This window comes from Cygnus atratus, chromosome 16, assembly GCF_013377495.2.
Source record: "Cygnus atratus isolate AKBS03 ecotype Queensland, Australia chromosome 16, CAtr_DNAZoo_HiC_assembly, whole genome shotgun sequence".
In the NCBI taxonomy this organism is placed as follows: Eukaryota; Metazoa; Chordata; class Aves; order Anseriformes; family Anatidae; genus Cygnus; species Cygnus atratus.
This window is the reverse complement of record NC_066377.1, coordinates 13,021,681-13,049,571: the sequence shown is the minus strand read 5'-3', so window position 1 is coordinate 13,049,571 and position 27,891 is coordinate 13,021,681. Positions and strand designations below refer to the sequence as shown.

At 51.7% G+C, this 27,891-nt stretch overlaps 1 protein-coding gene across 2 annotated transcripts in view; it reads right to left on the bottom strand.

Moving 5' to 3' along the window:
* The window catches only part of PPP1R16B (protein phosphatase 1 regulatory subunit 16B), a 37,851-nt gene that overhangs the window by 7,225 nt on the left and 2,735 nt on the right, over window positions 1–27,891 (bottom strand). For both annotated transcript variants that reach the window (XM_035548154.1, XM_035548155.1), the window contains exons 2-3: window positions 2,730–2,800; window positions 653–798 (exon numbers count right to left, since the gene is read on the bottom strand). In XM_035548154.1, the coding sequence (XP_035404047.1) occupies window positions 653–798; window positions 2,730–2,800 (217 nt within the window). The remainder of the gene's footprint in view (window positions 1–652; window positions 799–2,729; window positions 2,801–27,891) is intronic.

The following is a 27,891-nucleotide window of genomic DNA, read 5'->3' as shown; positions in this document are numbered from 1 at the left end:
AAGCTGCACATGGTATGGCTCAAAATGCATCTTTCCTCTTCCTCCTTGCCAGCGAGCCCAGGGAAGACACGAGCTTTGTGGCCCTTGAAAAGGCAAGGGGAAGGTCCAGGGCGAGCGCCCCATGTCACACTGCTGGGGAACAAACGCATTGTGAGCAGCTATCTGGTCACTAATTAAGAGCCAGTAAGGCAGGTCAAAAAGTTCACCCAAGTATTCAAGCCATATGAACCTGCTGTCCTCCTGCATCGGTGTCTCTCTGACTGTGGCTGGAAGATCTGAAGTTGTGTTTAAAAGCCTGAGAGTAGGTCGTGCTGGCTGCTCCTATTTCTACCCATCCAGCAAGCACAGTTCAACGAGCACAAACACAGGCACGTACACACCAGGACACAAGACAAAATGGGCAAATTTTGGCCCAGTCCTGAGCAGCTTCCTGAAACTGAGTCAGGCCACCTGGGTTTTTATTGCATCTCCTCAACCTTTCTGCTCTTCCTCCTCCACCTCCTCTTCCCCCACATAGGAAGGAGTCCCACGAACAGCCTGAGAGCAGGCAGTAACCAGCACCGAGAGGTGCCAAGCAGTCCCAGTTCCCGCCCGCAGAAGCTGCGGGTTAAATCAGACTTGCAGAAAGGGGCAGACACAACAAGCCACCTACTGCTGGATGAGGATCTTCACCAGGTTGATATGACCACACGTAGCTGCTGCGTGCAAGGGAGTCCACAGCTCGTTGTCCTTGGCGTTGACGTTGGCCCCGTGGTTGAGGAGAAGCTTGACTATCTCTTCGTAGTTGTCTATGCAGCACTGGTGAGGAAGAGATGTAGACAGATTGTTTCGGTTTGCTTTTTACTTTGGGAAGGTGAGGGCTCACACCTGCTCAGTTGTACCATGGTACCTGGACACAGGGACCTACTTTATGCTGCAGTATTTGGCAGCAAGCCTCTCCAACAGCGTTAAACACCAAGTTCAAGACAACCAGGCCAGAAAGGCACCATGCAGAACACCCACATAGTGGACTGAAGGTCACTGGTGTTTTGCAGGGCCCTCTGGTTTGGGGCAGAAGCAGGAGGGGAACATCAGCAAATATGCACACAGCTGCTGCTTCACTGGGTCTTCCATATTCAAGAGCAAACAGAGCAGAAATTCAAGGTAACCAGCATAGCTGCATACCGAGGGAGGAGCTGACAAGCTGACATTCCCTTTTCTTAGGGAAAATCCCACGCGCTGGCATGCGATGAATAAAAAACTTCTAAGCAGCTCACGCTACCTACCATAGTTATCTGAAGAGATGCAAGCTGGATTCCCAACAATATGAAGTGCTTCATGGGGCATCTTTCGTTTCCTAGAAAAATCGGCATCCCCCATGCACTCACACCAAGAAGGGCCTCCACTGCTTCCTTTGGGGAAGGTGGAATTTGCTCTTTGACCCACCTCATGCTCATTTCTTAATATGAACATGTGTATGGGACACTAAAATAAGATCGGTCCTTGTGCAGAAAGCCCGTTTGTGGTCTGCCCACGCTGGAGCCTCGTGGCCCAGCACTGCACTGCAGGCTTGTACAGGGGCCGAAGCACACCCACAGCAAGCATCTCGGCAGCCGAGCAACAAGGACCCTTTGTGCATTTCTATTTCTGTTTACTATTTATATGTGGAAGTGAGGCTAAAATCATGCCTGTCAGACAGCCAAGTTATCCCAGAAGCATAAGCTGCGTCCTTCACTAGAAGCCACTACTAATGGGCATTTGTGTTCGTTTGGCAGCTTCTCTCTGTTCAGGGATACAATTAATTCTCGTGAAGTCAATGCTTCCACCTCAGCCCCCAAATGCACCTTTACAAAAACTGATCCTTCAGTTGGCAAAGCCTTTCACAGCTCCAGCAGCTGGTGGTGGAAGCAAAGAGGCTGCCAGCAGCACCAGCTGCCTGCGTTTCTCTGTGTGCAGAGGAGCATCGCTTTGGAGAGGAGGTGGCAGGAGCTTTTGCTCTTCTAGGAGCCGCTTTGCCTTTTCAAGCAAGCACCCACCCAGCTTTGAAGACAGAAAGCGACTTGCAGAGGAATCCAAAATGCCAAGTCAATGGGAGCATTTACAGCGGGGACAAACGGAGAGAAAGCCGCGTGTCCCCGTTCCACCCTCAGAGTGAACTCCACAACTACGCTGTTGTTTTTGGCGGAGGCGGTGGCTGCCAGGCACAGGGAGCCCCATGGGACTGCCACGGGGACTGTCCTGAGGCTTTGGCACTGAGCATCTGGGCTCATGAGGTGGGGTGGGGACGGGGCCGTGGGAAGAACAAAAAACCCTGGCAGCACGGAGGCTCTGAGGAAGGACACAGGCTGGCACCCCAGGACAGCAGCCCTGTGTTTTCCTGCAGATCTGCTGCTGCCCCTCGCACTGACCATGAAGTCACACAGCCTACAGAGAGCTCTTCAAACACCTTGGGCATCATTTATCTAAGCCCCTTCCAAACCTCGTAAGGTTGCCATAGTCTCAGTGTGAGTTAACCTGCTTTAAGAGTTTACCGCCCAGCCCCATAAAGATTATAGAGTGTGAGCAATGTTGGTGTTCGTGCCTGAAACCCAGCCCCAATTCCTGAGCCCTTACCACCACGGAACAAAGCCCTGTGTACGGCACGAGACGGGTTTTACCTCGGCTCGCTCCCCAGCACAATGTGGCAAAGCTTCCCTGTTTTCACTGAGCGAGGAAATGAAACACGGAGCGCTCTCCGTGTTGTGCCTCACCTGATGCAGTGCGGTTAGTCCGTCTTCATTGCACAGGTCGGGGCTGATGTTGCTCTTCAGCAAGTAGCACACTGCAAGGGAGGAAGAGAGGAGAGGACGGTCAGAGCTGGCACCTCCTGTGCACAGGCCCCAGGCAGCGGTGTCAGCGGAGCAGCCCTGCTGGCTTTATCCAGCAGGGAGCAGCAGCACACAGGTTTCCCCCCTGCCTCCTTTCAAAGGAGGCTTTATGACAGCCATCGTTTCCACAGGGCAGTGCTGGAGCAATTTACGTTTTCTTCTTTTGCTCAGTGACAACCGAGAGCGGCCTCTGCACGCTGCAGCCCAGGAGAGCTCCGAGGCGATCGGTGACTTTTAGGTCCTGAGCTACAGCCGTAGGAGAGGTCGCACCGGGGGAAGATGAGGTCTTGCCTCGAGAAGTTATCGGTGTGGTACAGGAAGCCCAATACACTCACGGCACATCTAAAATACACCAGGGTTGCTTTGGACACTTCACACGAATGGGTGGGTATTTGAGGAAAGCTTTCCAGAGGCTCAACTTTTAAATTGCTGCTTTGGGGGGAAAGGATAAGTTTCATTCCATTAAAATGCAAATTTGGGGAACACATCAAAAGCCATTAGCCTCCAGGTAAAAGATGAAGTTTGCTCTGGGGTGCAGCTCTTCCATGGGGTAATAGCAATAAGGCTGGCAGAGGAAGCAATCGAATAGCAATAGCAGGAACCTGCAATCCAATGAAATCAAATTCATTGACAGGTCTTGGTGATCCATACCTGTCTTCTGGTGCTTGCTTTCTCATTCCCTGCTTTTTCTCCAGATGTTTTCCTACCTAATGCTTTTCCCACCTCAGCTGTCACTGCCAGCACAGGCATAAGCCAGAGCTTCACAGTCATTTCCTTGGGGCCAGCGCAGCAACATATTCCAGCCCCACCTGATTTGTTGGCAAGGTTACAACCACTGAGCGAAACCAGAGCTGCAAAATAAGGAGCAGTAACGAAGCTAAACGGGCAATGAACATCAGAGCTGGCAACCAGGAACGACTGCAGGGCCGGCCACTCCCAAAGCACCCGCAGGTGCCGATGCCCACTGAGGGCAGAGGGAGCTCCCTCCCAGTACAGCTGGGGGAAACTGGGAGCAGAGCAGCTCCTGGCAGCCAGCATGGGACCTGGGGGACTTCTTCGCTGGAAAACATGTCCAGGAGCACACTGATGTTGATTTACGAAGCTTTGTTCAAGAGAGGTGGAAAGCGCACTTGCAAGAAAGTCAAATTGGAAGCAAAGTGGGATTTTGTTTGGACACCACCGGCCTGATGTCGGCAAAAAGGGATGCAAACGCGGACAGAAGTGGAGTAAGGCACTTCCCATCATGGCATCGTTTCACCAAACGCTGGCATTTCCCTTAGCTGGAAACAACCTGAAGGCATTGACACCTGCTGGGTAAAACCGGTACAAAAAGGGGAAAGACAGCAAAGAACAAAACTCGCCCCACACCGCGGCAAAACCCCCTCACCGCGGCGAGTCCAAAGCGTGCCGTTTTTTTTCCAGCTCGGAGGCCAGCGCAGGAAGCCCACAGCTCCCCCGGCTCCCCCGGCACTCGCGTGCGTGCCTGCAGCCAAGGCGCTGAGCTCCTCCAGGCAGCACACCCACCCCAATGACTGCGCTCCTGCGGCTGCTGCTGCCCGGCCTGAGCTCTGCTCTCCTCATCGGGGCTGACTGATAGGCACGTCACCCCCAGCGGATCTGGTCGCCTGCTATTTACTTTGGATGCTCTGCCATTAAGGCTTTAATTCAATCCGGGCCATTTAAGAGCCATTGTGTCCTAATGACAAGCAGCTCCATAATCGCGTTTCGCCTGATTATGGAGATTTGGACAAGTAGATGCTGGCGGATCGACCTTGCGAGTGCTGTCTCTCCATGGGGAAGATGCAAAAGCATAAATCCCAGCTCGTTATGGTGTTTGGGGTTTTGTGCTGAAGGCTTTGTGGTCACAGCTTGACAGAGCTAGTGAGAGTCCTTAAAGGGTTAAGAATCAGACAAGGATTTGTCTTACCCTAAAGCAGCTTTGAATTCTCCACTGACCCCTGCAGCAGCCCTCGTCTTGGCTGTACACCATGGCTCCCACCTGCCCTCGGGACCCACTCACCACTGCCTGCAAAACATTTCCCTCTACATCTCTCAACACACCAGAGACCGATGGCCAAGAGACACCAAAAAAAGCCCCAAAAGGTAATAAAGCTAGTTATGGATGGGGTGCCAATGATTTCATGAGGACACTGCTTGGATAAGAGGCCAGACTCCTTGCCAACTCACCCTAAAGTAAAGTTGGCATCGAGAGGCGCAGCAGTGGGAGCACAAAGCTGGGCAGCAGCGAGTCCTGGCTCCTTCCTCCAAAGCCAGAGGGACGTCACACTGAGTGCTCGCCCACTGCCTGTGCTCCAGACAGGCTGCAGAGGGACACGGAGGGAGGACACGGACATCTTTGTCCCCCTGCCGACCACCCTACAGCGACCTGGCTTAAAAACTTCCCTCCCGTGTGACTGGTAAGAACAGACCCGGCTGTAGGAGCCGTGTGCATTTGCGGGTTTTCCAGTGCCTGAAGAAAAGGGAGCACAGCTGTGATGCTTTGCAGTGCTGGAAGACAACCCACCAGTTCCAGCGCTGCACCCGATCCCCTCCGTTGTTTGTAGCACAGCGCAAGAGGCAGGGACCTGAGCGCGCAAAGGGCTTCTCTTCGAGGCTGCCGGTGCCACACGCCTGGCTGTGAAGCTCAACTCCTCCTCCTCCTCCCACCGCCCAGCACCAGTGAGGCCATACAGGCAGGAAGGATACGCTCCAGGGATGCAGAGCGATCACCCAACGGCAGCTGATCGCCTTCTGCTGGTGAAAGCCTCAGCACACCACTCGCATGTACACTGCTGAACGCCACGGCTCAGCCGGCGCAGCAGGAAGGGCTTCAGTGGTTAGCAGCCACATCGCTGCCAGCTTAAAGGGTTGAGGTCGCTGCGGCCTGCAAAATGGGCTTTTATGGGTCACATCTGAGCAATCAGCAGGCAGCAGCCTCCACTGCAACACTTCTGATTAACTCCACTCTGACCCTTATGATTAACTTCTTAAAGAGAGCTCAGTGCCTAAAATGCTGAGCTCTTTAAAATCTGTCCTTCGTGGCGTGTAGGCGGGGGGAGGTGGGGAGAAGGGGCTGGATGCGTGGATATACTTCATTACAAGTTGTGGGAAGCAGTTTCAAACGCTGAGCAAATGAAGGAACGAAAATTATTACAATAAGAGTGGGGGTGAACAAATTGTTGTGAATAATTCATTGCAAACGATATTAACTGAACAATCACTCAAACGTATTTTCCATTATTCTGCTTGCTCTGCCAATAATTGAACCTTTCACACGCCAAGATGGTGTACATTAATCTTCAATTTATATTTTATCATTCACATCTGTGCTGAGTTAAATGGAAAATGCTCTCACAAAAGCTGTGAAAATACATCCCCAAACCAGTAGGTTTTAAGTCACCCTCCATCTCAGGTCCTGGGGCAGCCCCAAACAGATCCTCCTCCCCGCACCCCACAAACCCACTTCCAGCAGCTCCCGCGCCTCCCAAGCCTCACTTCTTCTCCCCCAAACCTATAAATCAGGGGGAAGACAAAGAAGCCACTGCAGAGGCCCTAAGGAAAATTCAGCGTGGGGTAATCAGCTCTCTCACCTGAAGAGACAGGACAGCGCTATCATTTTACATTTATGTTACTTCCCACAGAGGTTATACAAGAAACAAATGTTCCAGAAAGGTTCCTAAACCAGATGGAGACTTTTCCGTGGAGAAAAATGCCTTTGTCAGAGCAGTTCCCCCAAAGTCAATAAGCTACACCATAAAATTCTGGATAATATTACACTCCCATCTATACCTGGCTTCTGCATACCTCAAGTATTACTAATTCATCAAAGACAAAGCCAACTGATACTGGGAAGAAAAATAAACAAGAAAACAAACAAACACCTTTCTGATAGGAGGTCCCAAAAACACCTTCCTGATAGCAGCTCCCAAAAATATACAGTGGCAAATTGTCCAGACTGGCAAGCAGGCTTCCCTGTGTGCTCTGAGTTTACACACACGCGCACACTGAGTTTTTACAAGTCCAGGTTTTTGTACAACCTTTGCACGCAGTGACTTCTTTTTGAAAGTGATGTTTAAACTCTTCTATTTCACTCTCTGGTTCTCCTCTCCTAAAGGACACTTAAAAGCTGCTCTTGCAGTGAGGTTTCTAAGGCAGTGGAAGGATTCTCCGACATTTATACACAATTTCACACAAGTTTCACTTGGGTTAAGATGCACACGTTTGCGCACCAGTAGAAGTCACTTCCACCCAAACACAGCTTTAAGCAAAACCCCAGTTTGGCAGAAGAAACCCTTCCAGCATCACTCGCAGTGGTGATCACACGGGTGGTGCCTGCACCAACACGTGTGCCAGCAAAGGCCTCAATAGCCTGACCCCTGGCCAGGCACGGCGCTCTGGTCGGGCTCAGCTACTTCATGATGGGTTTTCCTGCTACGGTTTCGCAGGGGTATTTATCACATAGGAGAAACTTTGCCAGAAAAACGGCTTTGAAGCTATGAGTGCGTTGCCAGCAACGCATCTAGCTTCCTAACGCAGCATGCCATGATATTCATATTTAAGAGCACAACTAAACCCTGAGCAATCCCAGGAGGAACGTACTCAGCCCTGTCCTCTGCTCCTGCACCGTGCCACTGATAGCCCACCCTGGCCCATTGACAAACTCTGCAGCTCCCTGGAGCTTTCTGAAAGACAAAATAAGCCACGGAAAATAAAAACCACGCTCAGCTTCGAACGTTTAGCACACCTAAAAATAAATATGGCCCGTTTTGCCTGCTGAGCTAGCAAGCGAGACATCCCATCGTGATTGATGGCTGAGCTTTCTCAGGCAGGATCAAAGCCTGTGAAGACACCTCCCACCTAGTTTATGGCTGGGCACACACGTTCCTCCTAACATACCCACAAAATCTGGGAGGTTTGGAAAGAGGCCAGCAGAGTCCCATCTGCTTCGTGCCACGTCCACAAGGGCAGGGAACATTTCACGCCATTGTACTCAGCCCAGGTGCTCGCAAGGAAAACCTATTTCTAATTGTGACACTTCTCGCCCATCGGAGCGCACCCTTGGCCACCCGCAGAGCCAGCCGTAACACTATCTGGTGACTCCTGCCTACAGAGAAAATGCACTTTGATCAGTGGGCACAGCCAGCTGCCCAAGCCCTGCCACATCCCACATTTCCCGTGTTCTGTGTCTAGGTTCGTATATAATCCACTTAGTGCTAGTGATGCCAAAGCGTCTTTCTTTTATGGCTGCCATCCACCTGTAACACTGTGCAAGCTGCCCATCTGCAACCAGCAATGCTCAACGGACACGGTAGAAACAAAGACAAATTCGTTTCAATAGAGAAAATAAAAATTACAGGAAGCTGCCATCTGACAAGCCCTCCTAGGGATGCAACGTCATGTTAAAAGGCACCCTCACCCTCTCCTCCTGCTCAGGCTAACAGTGAAATTGCTCCACTCAGGAGATACTAAGTACATAAAAGAAAGCTGAACTCAGAGACTGTTTTTTCAGTTTCCTATTCCTCATCTGCTATTGGAAGAATAAATAAATCATTTTGGTATGGTCTTTAAACAGATGATGGGCTTGAAGGGATGAGTGTTTTATGTAACCTGTGGGCTCAGCTGCCTTCAGCAGGATTGCTGTGGGCAGGGAGCCAGGGAGGCAGATTCCCCAATATCATCGTGACAGTGACACCTGGGCTGCCAAAGAGCCTCTTCTCTCTTTAAGAGGCATTTTGGAGCAGGTATTTGTGAATTGTGCCTATTTGAAGAGGGCCAAAAAAATATTTATGTCAGATTTACGGAGCTGTGGATCAAGGAGACCAGGGCCAAGGTCCCCGGGGTGACTCAGAAGCTGTAGCCATGAGCAGAGCAATGCCAGGTTTTGGGGTGCCGTGGTGCTGGGCAGAAGTCCCTGCACAATGTGCAGAGGGACTTGCCCGCTGTCTTCAGAGCCATGCGAGGCAGCAGCCTCAGCAGGGAGGTCCAACAGAAAGCGAGGGCTGGAGGACAGCCACGTCCTCTAGAGCAGCTCGATAGGAACCTGCACCCCCCATCCCCTGAGCTGGCTCCTTACACGCGGGGTCTGGTGCGTGCAAGCAGGTAAGCAGCACACCTCGCTCCCTTGGTGTCTCAGGCAGAGTCAGATGAAGGGCACCTCCAGGATCAATAAATGCTGACCAGGACCTCCTCTTCCCCTACTGCTCTGGCCTCTTCCAGCTTTCTTCCCACAAAAAGTTCTTCCTGGAAGTCATGAGAACACCTTCAAATCCATTCAGACAACACAACATCAAAGCCTTTTATCCGAGTAGCACAGAAGATCCCACTTAAATACCTGTTCAAAGACTACTTTTGATCTGCAGGACCAAAACCTACCTACTGACACATGCAGCTGCAGCAGTCACCGTCTGTGAAGTCTGTCCTAAGCCTATTAGAAAATAAACCTTTCAGAGCACCAGAAAGAAAAGGCAGGGGAAAAAAATAATTGGCTTTAATAGAAATCTAAACACTTTTTAAGCTGTAATAAAAGGGAGCAGTGGTGTCAGGAGGTAAATTTCTCCAGCTACCCAAGTACATGGAGAGCTTCCCCCGTTACCCTAACTCAGTCACGTAACAGGGGAGCGGTGCCTGGGGAGCAGAATTGCTCCATACAGGGCCAGCCTGCCAGTATTTGCAACAGGATACTCTAATACGCTCTGTATGGCAGGAAATAGTTCATATTGCCATTTTAAAGTGTTATTAGGTTCCAGAGTCAACAGCCTCTGCCCCAGCTCGTATTTCAGGCATTTATGGGCTCAGCTCAGCAGCTGTACGTTGACCTGAACACCACGAAGGCTTTTAAGAGTCTCAATTATAAAACAGGAAACTTTCTATTTAGAGTAACGGAAAAGAGGTTTTGCTAGAGGGGTGGGCAAATGTCTATTTGCTCTTCAAGCTGCCCTGCATTAACACCAAACGATTCCCTGCAGGAAGAGCCTGCGGGCTGCAGCCTGGGCTCCTGGCTCCCCAGCTCCTGCTCCCCAGCCCCTCTCCAGCTGGGAGAGCCCCAGCTCTGATGGCCAGCTCCGACCTTGCTGCTCTCCTTGGAGAAGCTCCTGCTGCTTAGGATTTTTCGGTACCTTCTCCACCCTCTGCAGCACCCCCTGTGACCTTGATCAGCACGCTGAGTTTTTTTTCTTCGTGTGAATTTGTCTCCATTTAGTACAGGATGAGTACATATGGGACAAAGATCTTCGAGAGACGAAAGACCAAATCTCGTACTGAGGTCTGATCGCTGCACTCGTGAAGCAGGCTCCTACCTACCTAAACACTCGCTCACGGCAGGAGCACGGTGTGCCACGACACGCTCCGTGACAGTGCCCTATAAAACCCCTCCTGGTGTGAAACGGCACCAGCGGGAGCCAGTGGCAGCCCCCAGGTCACCCAGCCCCGACCTGCCACACACCACTGCCCCGCACGGGAGACCCTGGGGGCACAGCAGGAGTTAAAGCATAATCTGCTAAATCATCACCCCCTGCTCGACAGCACGGCTTCTTACTGGAAACTCTGCATTGCTATGCGGTGCCGGAAGGGAAATGTCTATTAAGGAGAAAGTCCCCCCCCACGCCTCTTTTTTCTTTCTTTTTTTTTTTTTTAATAAAAAAAGATTGTGGTTTCCTTTTAAAAAGCAAACGCTACAGAAATAAGACTTTCACACAAGTTTAGCAGCACCCTGCACTTTACCAGGGAAACACCGGCTGATCCTCAGCAGCCCTCCTGCCTTAGCAGCCTGCAGTTATTCGGCAGCAAGTTTTAAGCGATGCAGAGATTTGAATTTCAGCACAGCCTTTCAGGCAGAGATCTCTCAAAGCCCTGCTGCCGTTAGCAAAGCAGCTCCAGACTCTCTCCCGGGATTTTACAACCGGCATTCGCCTCATTTCACAGATGTGACATCTCAGCCTGAGTTAGACCGCAGGCTCTGGAGGCTCGGGTTTCTTCACCAAGGTCACAGCGACGGTCCCTGGCACGGCTGTGACGGTGCCGGGTGTCCCAGCTCCGCGCACAGGAGAACATTTCTCTCCTCTCCTCTCCCCTCCCCTCCCCTCCCCGCTGGTCAGCCCAGAGGAGCTGAGTGAAGGAGCTGAATTCTTAACGCTAACAGCTCCCATATGGCAAGGTGAACCTTATTTTAGACAGAATTGGGTAATTACGTGTATGGGTATTTTAAAAAGAAGAAAACCTGAAGCCGTTGCTCAGCTGCAGCAGCTCTGCCTGGTGCCCCCTCGGGAAGGTCCCCACGTGGAGCAGACACAGGGCTGTCTGTCTGTCCGTCTGTCTGTACGCTGCGCTGGGGAGCCAGGCCAGGAAAGGAGCACGGGGACACGGCGCAGAGCAGGGACACCAGGTCAGCACGCTGCACTTCGTCCCGAGTCAGGAACACTGCCATGGCCGAGGTGGAGAGTGAAGCACGTCTGGTCACCAAGCCTACCTTTTACAACCGTCCCTGACCTTCACCAGCAAGCTAGCCGGCACAGCTTCTTTTTTACGGTATTCTTTTTAAGTCTCCCCTCTCACAAGCCTGAGAAGTTTGCAGGTTTTCAGTCCGCATTTGGCTGCCTATCACACCAAGACAAATCGCACAGTCGAGAACCTTTTTTTTGGTATCAAGAAAAAAGAATGTTTCATTTGCTCTCCAGGCCAAACACCTCCGATCTCCAGGATTGCCCCGGCTCGAGCATCAGCCCCGTGCAGCTGCTGCTCGCGGTGCCTGCGGCAGCCTGACACCAGCACAGGCAGCTGTCACGGCCACCAAGCAACTGCACAAAGTCACAGAGCCAGCAGCAAACCGCCCCTCGAAGGGACCCGGCCTGGAGGCACGGGAGGTCTTCGGACCATTGCGTACCAAGCAAAGGTGTTTCCAGGAAGTATCCGCAGGTTTGGTTTCAACACGACCAAACCCATCACAAACTGATTGCCTGCAACACCAACACGCCGCTGCTGGAGGCTAGGGAAAAAACAGCCAGGGGGTGAGAGCCCCGGGGACTTCTCTCGCAGCTTTTGGCAACCAACAAACCGTTGTCAGAGCAGTCGGAGATGGGGAACGTCAACGAAGGCATAGAGTGCTGCGTGGAAACTGATTTTTTGCCTTGTGGAGCTGAACCTGATCCCACTGAGGATGCTCTGCTCGGTAAAGACCACAGCATAAACTTGCTTCAGGTTGCTACTCCCACAACTCCACCTTTAAGCCCCATTATCTCAAGCATCCAAGTTAAAGAAAATAAAAAAGGACCCATTATGAAGAATATGACAAACACTTCACTGCCTAATTTCATGGCAGAAGCTCTGAAATCCCCTACCACGACTCCTCAGAGACTGCACAAAGACAAAAGACCTTTAGGTTAGGTCGAAACAAGTGACTCTAAGTGGTCCCTAAGTGACAAGAAAGTGCTCTGCATCCAGACCAACTTGTTTCAATACTCGTGCTACCCGCCCCATCACACAGAGCTGAGACTCTCTCCTCCTGTCCCAAGTTTCACAGGATTTCTGCTCCCCACAAAGGCAGCCAGTAGAAGCTGAGCGTTCCCAGCCCGGATGACACATTACAGGCAGGAGGAGAGCCCACGAGGAAGCAGCCTCAGAGCTTGCCGTGTCATTTGGACTATTTCAGGGGGAAAAAAAATAGCCCAACTGGTTGCCTTCGCCCATCCCTGCTGCACCGTCCCACAGCACGGCCCCAGCCCCGCACAAGCCCACGGTGAGGCAGCTTTTGCTGCCAGCGCTCCTCTGCTGAGCTTCCTGCACTTTGATGCAGCAACAACAGACGCTGCGCATGGGGTCGGGAGTGCTTCCCTTTTCAGCGAGCAGCTCCTTCGCTTCCAAAAGCCACCTCAATCGACTGACGGCTTTCACCTGCAGCATATGCGTTGAATTCAGCAAAAGCATTCAGAGCAGAGCTGGGAGAAGAGAGCGAGCCAGCTCCCCTTCACGGGCTGCAGGGACGTTGTGCACGTTGTGGCAGAGGAGCGAGGATGCTCCCTCTTGGGAAGGGAAGTCTGGGGCCCAAATGTACGGGCAGAGCTCAGACCGGGACTCTCAACAGTTACAGGAGAGCTCTAACAGGCTTTAGGGTCAGTCTAGGGTTCTCTGGGTTCTCCAGTGAATATTTAACATAAAGTAGAAAGGAGACAGCTGAAATTCTCCTCCACGACTTGCTTTGGCTTGGTGCTTCACACCAGGTCACTCGTGGCTCAGATTCAGGGCAGCACATTTCTCCCAGCTGCTGAGGGGAGTGCGTCAGTCTCAGCACACACAACGGTTTTGCTGGGTCTTTTACTTTGTTTTTCACCTCACGAGCTTACTGACAAAAGTTATAGTTTAAACAACCAAATACTAAATAAATAAGTAAACATAGTTCCTACAGTCCTTAGACAGGTGATTAACCTAGGTTTAAGGCATCCTGTTTATCAGAGCAGTGTCACTGAACACCGAGGACATAACTCCTCGATGCTGGGAGCAAGGAACTGCACGTAACAGCAGGGAGCAGAGAGAGCACGATGCGTCCTGCTTCCCTCCCTTCATCCCTTCGAGAGGTCTCCTGACCCGGGATGAAATATATTGTCCAACTTGGCATTAGCTCTGCAAGTCAGACGCCTCCCACTCCCTCTTCAGCAAAGAGTGAGCTCAGAGGAATCATCATTTGCCTTTCTGCAACAGTGGAGAAAAGCTTCAGTTTGCCAAAGTATATTGCATTTCCCAAGAAGAACAATTTTCAAAATAATTAAGTCATTAAAATCTCCCATTAGGTTACACCATTAGCAGTGGCAGGACCATTTTCCTCTCCACGGTGGTGGAAGAACTCCGCTAACTCGCGTATTAAACCCAGCTTTTTTAACGAACCATTTTATTCCGTCCTGCTTGCTTATCAAAGAGTCCCTTCCCCATCAGATTCCCCACGTCAGGGAGTTTTTCATTACGTATTTAACACTACAGGAACCCTGCCATCGTGGGCCACAGCTGGGTGCCTCTCAGCTGTCACAGGACAGGAAAGGTGACATCCATCGTCTGCGCCTGAATGGCAGGTTGCCCTGTGCTGCCTGCAGCCCTTACACCCAGGTACCAGCAAGGAGGGGAGAGACGAGAGCTTCCCCGTGCTCCCCTGCCGCGCCGCCTGCCATGGCTGGTTCTGCACCGCCACTGAGGAAAGAATGGGTGACTCCCTAAAAAATAATATAAATAAATCTCAGAATTAAAAGAGAAGGAAAGACAGGCTCAAGCTTTGCATCATCTCCCACCAATCCCACAATCTCATATTTTGACTTAAAAATTTATAGTAATAACAGAATGCTTTAGTAGGTAAACCCGCCTTAGTAAGTTCATTAAAGCAATTAATGATGCCTGAAGTGGCTGCTCACCCCGCTCTGCTGACAGCACTGACAAGCGGCTGCGGGGGAGGATGCCAGTGCTGGGGGCTCACACGCTGTGCTGGGAGGGGTTGCAGTCCTGTCCAGCACCCCTCCCTGCCTTTTCCGGCCACTGAATTTTATTTGGCTTTCAGTACCTCCAGCACGGAGCGTAACTGAGCACCTTTGGCAGAAGACCACGGTCAGAGCATCCTGAGGACGGGACTCAAGGGGCACGGGTTGCTGGGGACACCACGGGCCATTTTACCCCTTGCAAAGTGACCCAGGAGGGGTGAGCTCTCGCCCCCCTGACACTACAGCAGGGCTCCAGCCTTCCTCCCGCCGGCAGTGCCATCCTCCCAGCACGTGCAGCCACCCAGCCACCCGGTGTGACTCCTGCCCAGAGCGCACGTACCTGCCTCGGGCGATGCAGGAGGCCTGACCCTCATCGCCAGGTCAATCGCAAAACCCCTCCCTCAACCGCCTTTGGTCCTACCTTTGCCTGGCAAAACCAGTTTTTAAAATAATAAATAAAGAAGTTTCCAAGCAGCTGCTCATGACAAATGCTTCTGAGATGCTTCCCACAGTTTGCAAAGACTGAAGCAAACCCCATTCCAAGCCCCCGCTCCCAGCCCAGCCAGTGCTGCAGCAGAGAAGACCCGTTTCTCTCTGTACGTCTCCTCCTAAGGCGTTATTCCCAGGGAAAGCAGCCAGCCAGACCAGGAGCGTCCAGCAAGGCCTGCATGTCACGCGAGCAGCTGAAAGCAGCACAGCTGTGTAATGGAAACCTGATCTACAAACCTCGAACCAAATTCCAGCTATTCCCCCTTGAAAAGAGAGCAGCTGGAGCTGACCCCGCACACCTCTCCGGCCCCGGCTGCTGCCAGCGATTTCAGCTGTGACCCCCACGTGGCTCCGAGCCCCCCGGGCACATCACCTCCCCTGCATGGAAACCTGCGAAGCAGGGGATTGCCAGCAAAAAGCAAGTGCGAATGGGCCCGGCTGTGTGAGCGAAATTTGTGCAACCTGTTAGCAGGGGACGGGGCGCCTTGTGCTGGCCATCATCTCCTCCCACCCCTGCGTGCTTCTGGTTAAAGGACACAAGGAGGAAAAGCAGACTCCAGCACTGCCTCTTCCAGCACACCGGGGAGCACTGAAGCCACCTTAAAGAGGTCCTTGCACTGGAAAGAGGTCCTTACACTGCCAGCAGTTGGTGGATGCTTCGCAACCACCCGATCCACCCCCCTTTCACCCAGTGGTACTTAAATCGAGGAGTTTCTTCAGAGACTGGACTGAATTTGAAAGATATTCCCCAATTCCTTGGCTAGCAATCCCTTCCTATGCTGCCTCTGCTGCTTCGCCACATCCTTTCCAATATTCTCGCTGGAAATGAGAAGTTTGCTGCCGAAGCACCTCCCCGACCACACCAGCTCCAAGGGAGGGCAGCCCCCAGCGCTGCTCCCGCCATTACTGCCACGCAGGGCGATGCATCTCCCCCGCCAGCTGACCCCTGCACGACAAAAAGAGTTTGGTAACAACTGCTGACCCCCGCTGCTTATCACGTGAGAAAAATGAAAGCGGGAGGCAGGGAACAGCTACGCAAGCCTCGCTGGAAGATGTCCACGTTGGTGCTAGAGACGACAGGAGCACAGTGAGATGTATTTTAGACATCACACGTGACTGCGCTGGAGGATAACTCATTAAAGACCTGATTTACTTAACAAACGTAGCAGCAACTTTTCTAAAAGCAAGTGATTTCACAGGAAGCCGGTGCCCCGCTGCCGCTCTGAGTCACGGGAAGCGCAGTTCGGCAGCCGAGCCCCGCAGCGAGACAGGAACATCTCCACTTCCCCGAACCGCTCTTATCTTGTCTCACAGTAACTCGAGGCTTGTTCTCAAAACCAGGCCCGTGCAAAGCAAACAAACAAACCACGGCGTTCACTACACCCTGCTGCGTCTGGGAAAACACAGCACATCACGGGTGCGGGCAGGATTTACGTGCAGAAGTAAACTGTGCGGGGAATATGTAAATACGTGCGAGGAATGCGCGTTGTGCGATGCCTTTACAGCACACCAGCACGTTTTTGTCCTCCTAAAAACAGGCACACCAGCACAGGTCATATTCATGTGCTCCTAAAAGCAGGCAATTTAAATCTGGGGCTGTCGCAGGTTTTTATCCTGAGCTAGTTTTCGCCTCCAAATGTAAGTCACCATCATCGAGAGGGCAGGACTTACAGAGATCAGCTTTCCTGAAGATAGGCAGAGCATGAGGAAGCGATGCTCTGCACGGCAAATCAGTGCAACCGAGGCCCAAAAAAGCAACGATCAATAATTAGCGATTTAGTGTTTTCCTTTTGACAGCTAGCAGCAAATGTCCTCTGCTTAAAGCTAGTGCATTTGCCAACTTAAAACTAATCTGTCTGAAAATGAAACAAAACTTCTGGAAAAATAAAAATCCCAGTGAATATTAGCTAAGATTTACAAAGTGATACACCTGCTACAGCGCGAGACAACTCAGCCGTAATTCAGGTAGGGCTGAGATGGCCTCGTGTAAAGAGCCATCGGATGAATGGAAAATGGATGGGAATAAAGCTGCATCGGTTTGGGTTTCTCCTAACAGGGGCAGATCAAAGGAAAACTAACCTGATTAGGAAGGAGAGGGAGGCTGGTCCAGACCCGTCTGGCAAAGCAGATCAGCTATGAAGTGACATTTATGGTTATTATTATGGTCGGACAAAGCAGCCAGCACGTACCAGTGGATCTGGCCCAGATTTACAGGCTAGGGGTAGACTCTCTGAAATAAGGGCAGCTTCCTTCCCCGTAGCTTACTTCCCCAGTCCAAATGAAATAGGCCATAAAAAAAAGCCTGAAAAAAAAATTAATGAGAGTAAGCGACGCTCACTGCCTGCTGGCAGTGTCCCCCTGCCTTTGCTGGGCAGTCTGTCCTGCTCGCCGGCAGGTCGAAGCCGTGCTGCTGAGCTCGGCCCGTCCCAGGCAGCGGGCATGGCTGTGCGGGCAGGAGGTGGTTCGGGTGCTGGCATCCCGCTCCCAGGAAAGCCACGTTCGGGCTAGGCCAGGGCACGTCAGCATTGCCCTGGTGCTCAGCCCGGGGTGCTCGTGGTGCTGCATCTTGCAGGGACACGATGCGCACGCAGGGGCACCGCGTCTGTCCCCGGAAGAAGCCCGATGGGGCTCCCACCTCCCAGTGGAAACCCTCGCACCCCGAGGTGAGCTCACTCTTATTCAGGGCCACTAACACCACTTACAAGGGGCTACTTTTGGTTAAATGGGACCTCTCGGTGACTTGCTGGGTGTCTGGGCTCCTGCCCCACTGGTCAGGCATTAACGGTCCCGCTCACAGCGCAGCTACAGGGCTGCTCATTAACGCGGGGCTGGCTAATGAAGGCATCTCCACTGTGGGAGGCACGCAGGCTGAGCAGACCCTGCTCTCCCCAAAACATAGTTAATGATTAGTTAATGATGAAAGTTAATGACTCCCTCCCCAGGGCCGGTCAGACAGCGCTCTCAGAGGATGCTGCTCTGGCTGCGTCCCGCGTGCTCCTGCCCATCCTACTGCTTTCTGGAGCTGTGCCCATGCCAGGGGACGCACAAGAACAGGTAGATGTTCTCTTTCTTGCTCTCTGCATGCTGAAAATCATGCCAAATCTCAGGAGACTTCTGTTCCTCCAGGAGGCTGTCCTGGAGCTGGGGCAGGCTGCACCCCAAACGTCTCTGCGGGACCACCAGCCATGGTGGGTGCCCTGCCCACGCTCCTCCTGCCGCTCCATGCCAACCACGCTCACCCCAGCACTGCTCCAGCTTCCCCACTCTCCTCCTGCAATGCCTCCATCAGCTTCTGCCCCATAAGATCCCTGGTAAATGAGACTTTCATCCAAGGCTTCTCATTCTGTCCAGGAGACCTCCGGCCTTCCCCCCACCTACCCCCAGAGCATCACCCCGCTTGCCTTTGCCAGCCCTCGGAGCTGTAACACTGAGAGAAGTCGCTGCTGTGCAGAAATGCTCCCATAGCATCGGGAGCAGGCAGATGCACACCCCAGGAGGCACCTGGGGTTCTCCAGCTCCAGGGCCACCTCCCGGGGGGGCTCCCCCCTTCTGCACACATCTGCCAGGCTGCAGGCTGCCAGCGGAGCGGCAGAACCCGTGGGCTTCCCGACAGAAACACAGGGACTGACCACGACAAAAGGGCCAGTGCCCAGCCCGGACAAGGGTCCTAATATTTTAGCAAGAGATAAGAAATGTAGCCAGGGCTCGGCAGGAGCCTCACCAAAGGTCCCTGTTTGTGCTTGAGGCAGACACCACCCAGCACCTCAGGGAGCGGCATTGGGTTGGACATTGTTAGGTACTAGGACAAAAAAGCCCGGCATGTGATCAGGCCCCTCTTGGGTTTTGTTGTTTAGCGCTAAGAACACACGTGCTAACCTGTGGGAGATCTCTGGCCCACACAGCCCCCCCTTTGGGGCAGGACTGTCTCTTGCGGCCCAGTCCAAGCACGGTCTGGGGGTGACAACTAGCTGTTACTTTCATCTCCCAATTACACAGCAACAGCGCTGCCGGTGTCCTTATCCCCAGGGTCAGCCCACGGGGATTTGAAGCACCAAAGCTCCAGCATCTCAGGGCCCCCAGGCATGATGCTGCAGGGGGCAGCTCCTTCCAGCGGGCACAGAGAGCCGAGGCTGCTGGCGACCGTGGCGCTGCCGCCGTGACATTGCAAAGCCGAGTCTGAAGTCAATGTCAGCAGCTCAGCGGGCAGCTGGCGACATCCCCTGCGTTTTTCCTGTTCCTGGGGAAATGCTCCTCCCTGCAGCAAGGAGAAAAGGCATTTCCACTGCTGCTGGGAGCTCCTGGGGCTGATCAGGGCAATCCCCAAAACGCCACATCGGTGTGTTTTAATGCCCCAGGACAGGAACGCCTAGCTGGGGCTCTGCACGCCATCCTCCAGAAGGGAGCTGAATATTCAGCAGACGGACTCTGTGTTCTTAAGCAGAACAAAGGCGTGAGGTGACCAAAACAAATGGACTTCAGTGGAACTTAAAATATCCCAGTATCTTCACAAGACCTGGGCCAAAATGCTCCAGGGTGCACAAGAAGCCCACAGCTAACGGTAGCTGAATGTGCTCCTACCAGAGCTCGGTCCAGAAAGGCTCGAGGAGCAACGTGCTTCTGGAGGCTTTCAGGATGAAGAGAATAACAGAAGGATCACGCAAAGCCAGATGGCCAGACCTCTGCCTCGTCACTGCTGCACTGCTCGGGGCACAGCTCCCTTCACCTCTAGCTGCAGTCCAAGCTGCCAGGCCCACCTCGCAGGAGTGCATTAGTCAGCAAGCACTGCCCTTCAGCTGGCAGGCAAGTCTTTGAATGCAAGTGAAACGAGAAATATTCCCTGCTCTCGTTCCCCTTAGGGTAACTGGACAGACCAACACCACAAATGTTACCATTACGAAGTGCATGGGAAATGTTAGAGCACTGACAATGCGACCATGACCCAAATTTTGAACCCGTGGTACAGCTTCGGCGCTGACCAGTCCTCAAGTGACAGCTCTCCTTGCTCTGAGGAGTCATGGAAAATTGTCACAGATCAGAATAATTTGGGCCAGGGGGCAGAGTGGCAGCTTGTTCATGGCTGTTTCACAACCGCGTGGTTCAAGTTACTGAAGAATAAATTTACTGTGAAACCACACAGGGAATCCCTTTGGCTTGCCTTTTAACAGGAAGTTTTAACGCCACCGGCCTTTCTCACAAGAGCAAGGTGGACTGTGGGCATCTCTCCATGACCTGCTCTCACCTACCAGCCCAGACACGCTGCCATTTCAGCACCGCACCAAGAAGCGGGTTGGAAGTTGACTGCTTACAGCCTGTGCTGGAGCCTCGTATCACATCCAGGGCTAACATCATTGTTTTGACAGCATCACTGTTAGGAAGAAAGAAAACCCTGTGCTCAACAGCCCGACAGCCAGGAGAATGTCCCTGTGCGGGTCCACGGGGACTGTCCTCCTTCGGGGGAGCTTGGCCCTTCCTAAAGGCTGCTATTTCGGGCTACCAAACCAGAGCTGGAATTAAAAGCAGAGTCCCATTTAGTGCCTGTGGAGCCCTGCTGTGGCCTAACGGTTTGCTAATTAAAGATGAACCAACAGAATCCGAAATGGAAAAATAAACCAGGTCGGAAAAGTTCGAAAGTCACAGAAAGAGTCTGAGCTAAGTAGGTTGAAACTCGGGGTCTGTGGGAGCCCCGCGTGTCGTTTCTCAGCCAGGAGCTGGTCCCTGCAGGGCTGACAGACTTTCCTGGGGCTTGAGCACAGCCCTCCAGTTCAGACCTCTTTTGTCTCCGTGGGCAGTACGGGGGACACAAACCTAACCCTGGCAGACAGACGCAACAAGTGCTCTCCTCTCCACGTCCTTGACACGAGCGAAATGGCTGTCTTCTGCTGCAGGGGCATCGCTCCTTCCCCCCTCCGGAGGCTGAGGGCTGGTAGGCATTGCCAGGGGATTTCCTCACCCCAAGGCAGGGGCAGAGGGTAGGCATCCTGCAGCGGTGACACCTCGGCACAGGAAGGCTGCTGTATCCCTCTGCAAGGGCTTCGTGTTTTCATTCAGAAGTATTGTCTTGGTCAATTTTTGCTTTTATTGAAACTGACATTTTTGACAGAGAGGATCTTTCAGAGTGGAAAATGTGAAGGACTTTGCTTGAATACACCAAGCCATTCTGTCTCACTCTGTGCTCGAGCGTTACCATTTCAGCCGGCACCGGGCAGCTATCAGCACTCAATCTCCAACCTTTGCTGTTTTGAACCAGACCAACGTGGAAATACTTTGAAGGTGCCAGAATCCCCCCACACACACTCAAGACGTGGAGGCTTCCAGACAGATGTGGGTGTAACACAACCAGGACGAGATGCAAGCTGCATGCAGACAGCGCTTCGCCGCCACGCGAAGCATCAGCTGCCAGCCAGGTTAAAAGAGGGCTGGAGAAGCCAATGAAGACTGCGTGCGAGCACAGTTTACTAATAAGATCTCTCTTGCCAGCCCGGGCAAAGGCACACAAATTGAAATGAGTCTTTTGGAAGTTCCCCGTAGCAATTAAGAGCTTGGTGCTCAAGGCAGGGACCACCCCTCTGAGCCACCTGCAAGGCAGGGCCAGGCGGAGCGGGGCAGCCGACCAGGAAAAAGGGAACCACGATGGAGCTCCACCTTGACCAAACCGACGGATGCTGCAAACTGTTACAAAATGCACACTGAGCATGAGAAACAGAGCAACTTAAGGCACTCTCCTACACGAATAACGTTTACAGCCAGTCTGCTTCACGCTATCTAGGGAATGCAGAGGCCACGTTCAGCAATAAGCAGTTGCAAATTGCAGGGACCTCAGTGGAAACTGCATCTGCTTGCTAGGAGCTGCACATGGGCTCTTGTTCCCCGAATTAAAAGGAGTGCAGGGTGCTTGATTGCATCTCAGCTCTTGATTACAAAGGCATCAGCAGACAGAATTAAACAGTGTGCTTCCTGTCCTATTTAGCATCCTCCGGGTGACGGCTTAGAGAGTAGGCAAGGCTTAGGACATTTTTAATAGTGGTGCCAGAATATGATTTGTTTTTTTCTTTTGTCAAGACATTTGCTGCAGATGATAAGGTTTCCCAAAGATCTGGCCAGGCTCCAGAGGAAAAACCAAGCAGTGAATGTGTATGTAAAAGCAGCTCTGCACTAGGTTATAAGGCACTGCCTGAACCAGCTGCCATAGCAACTGCTATTAGAGAAAGAATTAGAGCATTCTTCGTGGAAGTAGGAAAACTCAGTCAATAAGCATAAGGATGGGATGCAAAGCAAATAAATAAAATAAAATAAAATAAAATAAAAGAGGATAAATAGGATAAATATAAGCAAGTGGGAAGAATGCACAGAACTGAAGGAGAGGCTGGACTGTTTGCACAGGTAATATGTGCTCTCGTGTTGTGGAGATGCCTATAAATACACTAAGATACCTAACTCCAGCCTCATTAGCAAGCATTTTAGATACAGTTGATCCTGCCTTGGGGCAAGAGGGGGATTACATGACCTCCCAGGGCCTGCTCAACCTCTATTTTCCATGATTCTAGGAGGAAGAAACCTACACCAGCTGAGCAGGGCTGGCCACAATCCAGCAAGGAAGGAATTTAAATCTGGAAAAAATAGATTTAATCCACCTTTAAAGTTCTCCTTGGCCAGGAGAGGGGGCAAAAAGCAGAGCCTGCAGCCATGCACTGCCACAGCTTGCAGCCAAGTTCCTCCTGTGCAGGCATGACACCCAAACACTGCATCCTCAGGTACATGAGGGTAAATCAGAACTGTACAACTTGGTCCTGCAAGAGGGCTTCACCTCCAGAAATATTCATTTCTCCACCACTATTCATTTACAAAGAGTTGGCTGTGGAACCGTGCCTTTTTTCTTTTTTTTTTTAAAGTACATATATAAACAAAACCTACGTGTAAACACAATGATGCTGCAAAATGCCAGGTAACAGCGAGTGCTTAAGAGCGACCAGGCTGACACCTTCCGTACCTCTGGCGGAACTGGATTAGCTATCACAGCACAGCGCTGCAGTGGGGAGGTCACAGCCAACGTGGGCAGAGCCGGTATTTCGCTCCGGGTTGCTGCTGCTTGTTACACAGAAAATACCCGGGGTCCCTGACTGAGCTGTTATTCACGCTCCTGTTGCTCATTATTGGAGTAGGACAAAACACACAGTTATCTGAGCGTAGGAAACAGCACACACCTGGAAGGCAGCCAGGCAGGCAAGAAGCACAGCGAGTGCAAGAAACCCCGTGTCACAGCCCCTCGGAGCGAGGAGCTGCAGCATCAGCCCTCCAGCCTTATCCCACCGAGCAGGCAGCCAGGCGAGCTGCTTGGCCCAACCCGTATCAGCGCCATCGCTTCCCTTCTGTGCCTTGGTCCCCCTCACCCGGACAGCAGGCAGCGATTCCCCCTGGGGAAACCACACGGACAAACAAGCTGGGAAGCTACTGGCTCGAAATGCCAGCAATAGATCAGCAAATATTATTGGGCTGCGATTTGGAAGTTCTGACTTTGACATTTGGCAGCCCATAGATAACAACAAGAACAACAAAAAGCAGCCACTCAAGGCTGCCCCAACGCCATCAGGGGCAGAGCAGCCAGGATGGAAAACGGAGAGGTTCAATGCGAGACATTTAGCGCTTTGCTGTACGCACGAGCATTCCCGAGCACCCGGCTGAATCGCAGCACCAGCAGCAACCCGCCTTTGGCTGACAGAAGCCCCGAGGCTCCCAGCAGAGGCAGCCACAGCGCCCGAGCCCTCCCTGCTGTGATTTGGCCGGGCAGGGTTTGAGAGCAGATGGTGACCTGACATATCCTACCTGCTGCACCGCGCCAAGAGCTTCAGCCTCTGCTGCCCACTGCCTCGATCTCCTTCTGAACACTCCCTTCTTACAGGTGCGTGGAGACCATCAACAGCACAAATACGTTGTGCTGGATTTAAACGCGTAGCCCATGCATCCTCGTCTGCACAGCATCCCTGATACACAGCAACGGCAGGTAGGAGCCATTCACTGCCAGGAAACTCAACTTTTTAGCGTGCTTTTCTAAAAAAAAAGAGAACGATGTGCAGACAGCTCAGGTTTTTTAATGCAGCCGAGCAGATGGCTCCTGACTTTCACTTCCACAATATATTGTAGGCAAATTTTAGAAGCAAATTAAGGTGATTTAAGTCTCTTTTAGTAAGAAACAAAATCTGGGAGCAGCAACAGCCATTGACCAATCCCTCTTTAATTTAAAACATCTTGAATCCAAACAGAATCACCTTCCTAGAGGGACAAGCAGCTTGAACCCAACATGCAGTGTTTATTTGATAAGATTATTACAAGATGCACAAAAAAATACTTTCAGTAGCATGAGAAATGGTATAAACTGGCACACATAAAAGCCAGAAACTGAAACAACACGAAACCAACCCATTTCCATGGCGTGAGCTGAGAGCATGCACTGCTGAAATACAGCACAAATGGGAAGATGTGCCCAGGGAGGTGTGGGTGGGCAGATGAGCATTTGGAGGCTTCATTTCAGTTAAAAAAATCCCATCCAGGATCCCTGTATTTCTATGTCTTAGCAAGGACAGGCAGGATGTGTTACTACAGTGTGCATTTGCAGTTTGTGTTTTAGCCAGGAAAAGCACTTGCTCGCTGGGTGCAGTGTTACGAGCCTTACTAGGAATTGAGAGACTCCACAGATGCAGAGTTTCTGGTGCATACACATGGGAAAATCCCACTTCTCAACTCACACCTTGAAACGGCACACAGCGATGCTCAGCACACCCAGCAGCCAGCGCCCAGCGAGCAGACACCCTGGCTCTTCCACAAAATCACCATCACGAAGAGGCTCAACCCACTGAAACCAATGCTTTTCCACAACGGCTTGTGCAACAGTAAAAAAAAAAAAAAAAAAAAAAAAAAAAGAGAGAGAGAAGTTAAGGTAATATTTCATTTTGATATTTAAAAAAAATAAAAAACATGCGTTTTCTGGTCACATCTTAAAATTTGTTGAAAAAGAGTTTGAAACAAAAACGTTTCAGTTGACTCAAATCCGGGGAGGTAAATCTGAGATGGACTTTCAGCAGTAATTTCCAAAAAGGAAAGTTTGCATTTCAAGCTCTTATGGAAATAATGTTCCCATTTCACTGAAACTCCAGCAAGTCAGGGGGAAAAAAAATTTACTTGTTATGACAACAGAGAAAGTTGCATATTCAATATTGCTTGTGCTCCCAGATGACATCTCGTTAGCTGTCATATGTGAGCTACCCCGCCTTGGCATCAGGTTCAGATTGTGTGAAAAAAGCCAAGTTAAATCTGGCCAAGTGCGTGAATCTGCTTTTGGAAGACATATCAACTGCCACTAACAAAATTAACAAAATCCATCACTGCCAAGAGCTCCCACACGTAGCTTCTTGAAGAGAAGGGGTTTCATTTCCACACCAACGGAGTTTAAAAACTCAAGAAATGCTTTTGTTATTGAGCAGAAACTCTTCGTTTCTGACTCGAGTCATTCCCCAAAAGCACAGGTATACACTCAGACTGCTGGCAATAAAAGACACTTTCTTTCAGAGCCCTTCAAAGGGCACAAAACCCAGGAGAAAAATCTTCTGAAACAGATAAATGCACTTACTCATAGACTTGGACACAGGAACTCTATGTAAAAAGCTTCAGGAGACTAATAATGTGGGTGGAAAATTAAGGCACCTCATAAAAGGTTTTTAGTAACAAGGGAACAGATCACATCAGCTAGGAAAGGTTAACGAAAGCAATTTATAGACACTAATTAGGGCCTCTCTTTAAAGTGCCTTTGCAAATGACAAGGTTGGTTTTATTCCAAAAAGTGGAAAGGAGCTGCCCGGGGAGGGCTGTGCTTTTTGCACACAAGGGCTTGTGACCCTCCGTATTACCAAGCATTTAGGATTTAAGGGTCATTACGAAGGGAAACTTGGGGGATGTGCTTGTATGAATAAGCTGTGCAATACTTACACTCTTGTGGTGGAAATCTCAACGAGATGAAAGGCCACCTCAGCTTGCCCTGCACTACCCCATACAGAGTGTGCAAGGTGGTGGGGTGGGGGCAAGGGCCCAGCAAACCCCAAACTGCTCACAGAATCAAGTCTGCTGGATGCCAGGTCCTACACTGAGTTTTCATTCCCCTTTTGGCACATCAACCATTAGGACCCTTTTTATATGTTTGAATTCCCCCAGAAACAGTTTCACGGAACTCTCTGGCCCTGCCAAAGTTTTGCTCACAGGAGGTGGGGGCTGAAGGACTTCGCCGCATGCAGTGATGCTGCTGGAGCTGCGCCCATAGGGACAGGAACCCGCAGGGATGGAGCAGGAGAAACCAGGGCACTTTCAGCACTGCGGGAAGGTGAGTCAGTCCTTCAGGGGCTTTATTTCTCTGATGGTTTCCTGAAAGGAGCACAGCTCGCCCCATAGCTAAGGTGAACCCTCCAGCCTCTGCCATTGGGGTAGAAGCTCCCCCTGCAACTTGGCCAGGCATGCAAAGGCACTTCCAGGCAGAAAATGCTATGCGTCCTTGCAGGTGGCCGCTGGGAGCTCTTTTTTTTTCCATTTACAGGATGCCAGCCTCCCTCCCAGCTCCCCAGAACTGCTCTTACGGCAGCTCAGTGATGCAGAAAGCCCCAGACTCGACAGCCCAACAGCAGACACCACCCTGGGACCAGCCTCCTGCCAACAGCATCCGTCCGCCACCTCGCAGCCTTCGGCAGCCCTTGTAATTTCTTGGAAATTAGTACAATAGCTATACAGTTTTTTGCATTATAAAGCAAATCTCCTTCATAACTGTTAAAACAGAGGTTAAATACAACAACACCACTATAACACAGATAGCCTGGGGTCCTCCCTCCTAGCTTTACCCCAGTGCCCGTCCATCTCCTATCCCACAGCAGATGCACTTCACGACAAGCACAGAGCTGCCATTCTGTTTTTCCTCCTCTCATCCCCTGTAACTGCATCCCCTGGTCCAGCAGACACAACGGACAGATCTCCTTTCCAGATCTCCCAGTGACTCCCCCACCCATCCAACCCATCTACAGCATCATCCTGCAGCCAGCTTAGGCTGTGCCTAGAGCTGGGCTTGGGGCTTCAGCATATTTTCTTTTAGAGTAACTATTGGGCATGATGCTCCTCCAGAGCGTGGCCTTCCCAGCTCCTCCATGGGGGAGGATGGAGTGGGTCCTGTCTGGCACCTGGGAGCCCCCCATTCTCCCCTCGGAGCTGTCTGTAGGTACTTCAGCTTCAAACCGCAGGTCCCAGCCAGCACTCTGCAGCCGTGGGGGGCGGCTGGCCCAGGCCTGGTTCTGTCAGCAGAGATCTCAGCAAGCATTTCGCAGCAGCTTGTTTGCTAAACCGGGGACATTTTGACAGATCCGTTGCAGGAGATGCACACAGCTCCTGCCCACATGCCCCATCAGAGCCATCTCCTTCAGCCCCATTTCACTGCCTCGCCATCCCAAGACAGGAAGCTGTGGTGGCTTGGCCTTTGGCTGAAAGGAGCAAGGACGACGTGAACCCATCGTAGTGCGGCTACAAGCCGTGTCCCACACAGACCTACAAGGCTCCACACAAATAACTCTTTCTCCAAAAATCCCCCCACATGACCACACAACGTCCCCAGTGCCACCAGCTCGGGCCCTGGGTTGCGCACGTGGCAGCGGGGCCAGGCAGCTCCGCTGTCACCTCTCCTCAAGCCTGAGCTGCTCTCAGCGTCTCCACCCTCCAAGCAAACACTTTCCAGGCTGACATGGGATTTTGAAAGCAAAAGGTTGTTTTTTGAGCAAAACAAGTGCTGCTATTTCAATCACACCCGTGTGAGACGCAGGAAGCAGCAGACGCAGTCAGCACGGCCAGGCCCCGGGGGACACAGAGCTCTGAAGGGCAGGGTCAGGTTCCTGCCCTGCTGCTGCCATCTCGCGGGACTTGGCCCACCTCCATCAGGAGGTCACGCCACAGCACAACACACCTTCCAGAGAGAAAGCTAACTTGCTCTTCACCTCACCTCCGCTCATCCCTAATTTCATTGCATGGCACCTACTGTCATCCCTTCTTCCACCTCAGGAGTGAGAATGTTAAAAAAAATAGAGAAAACT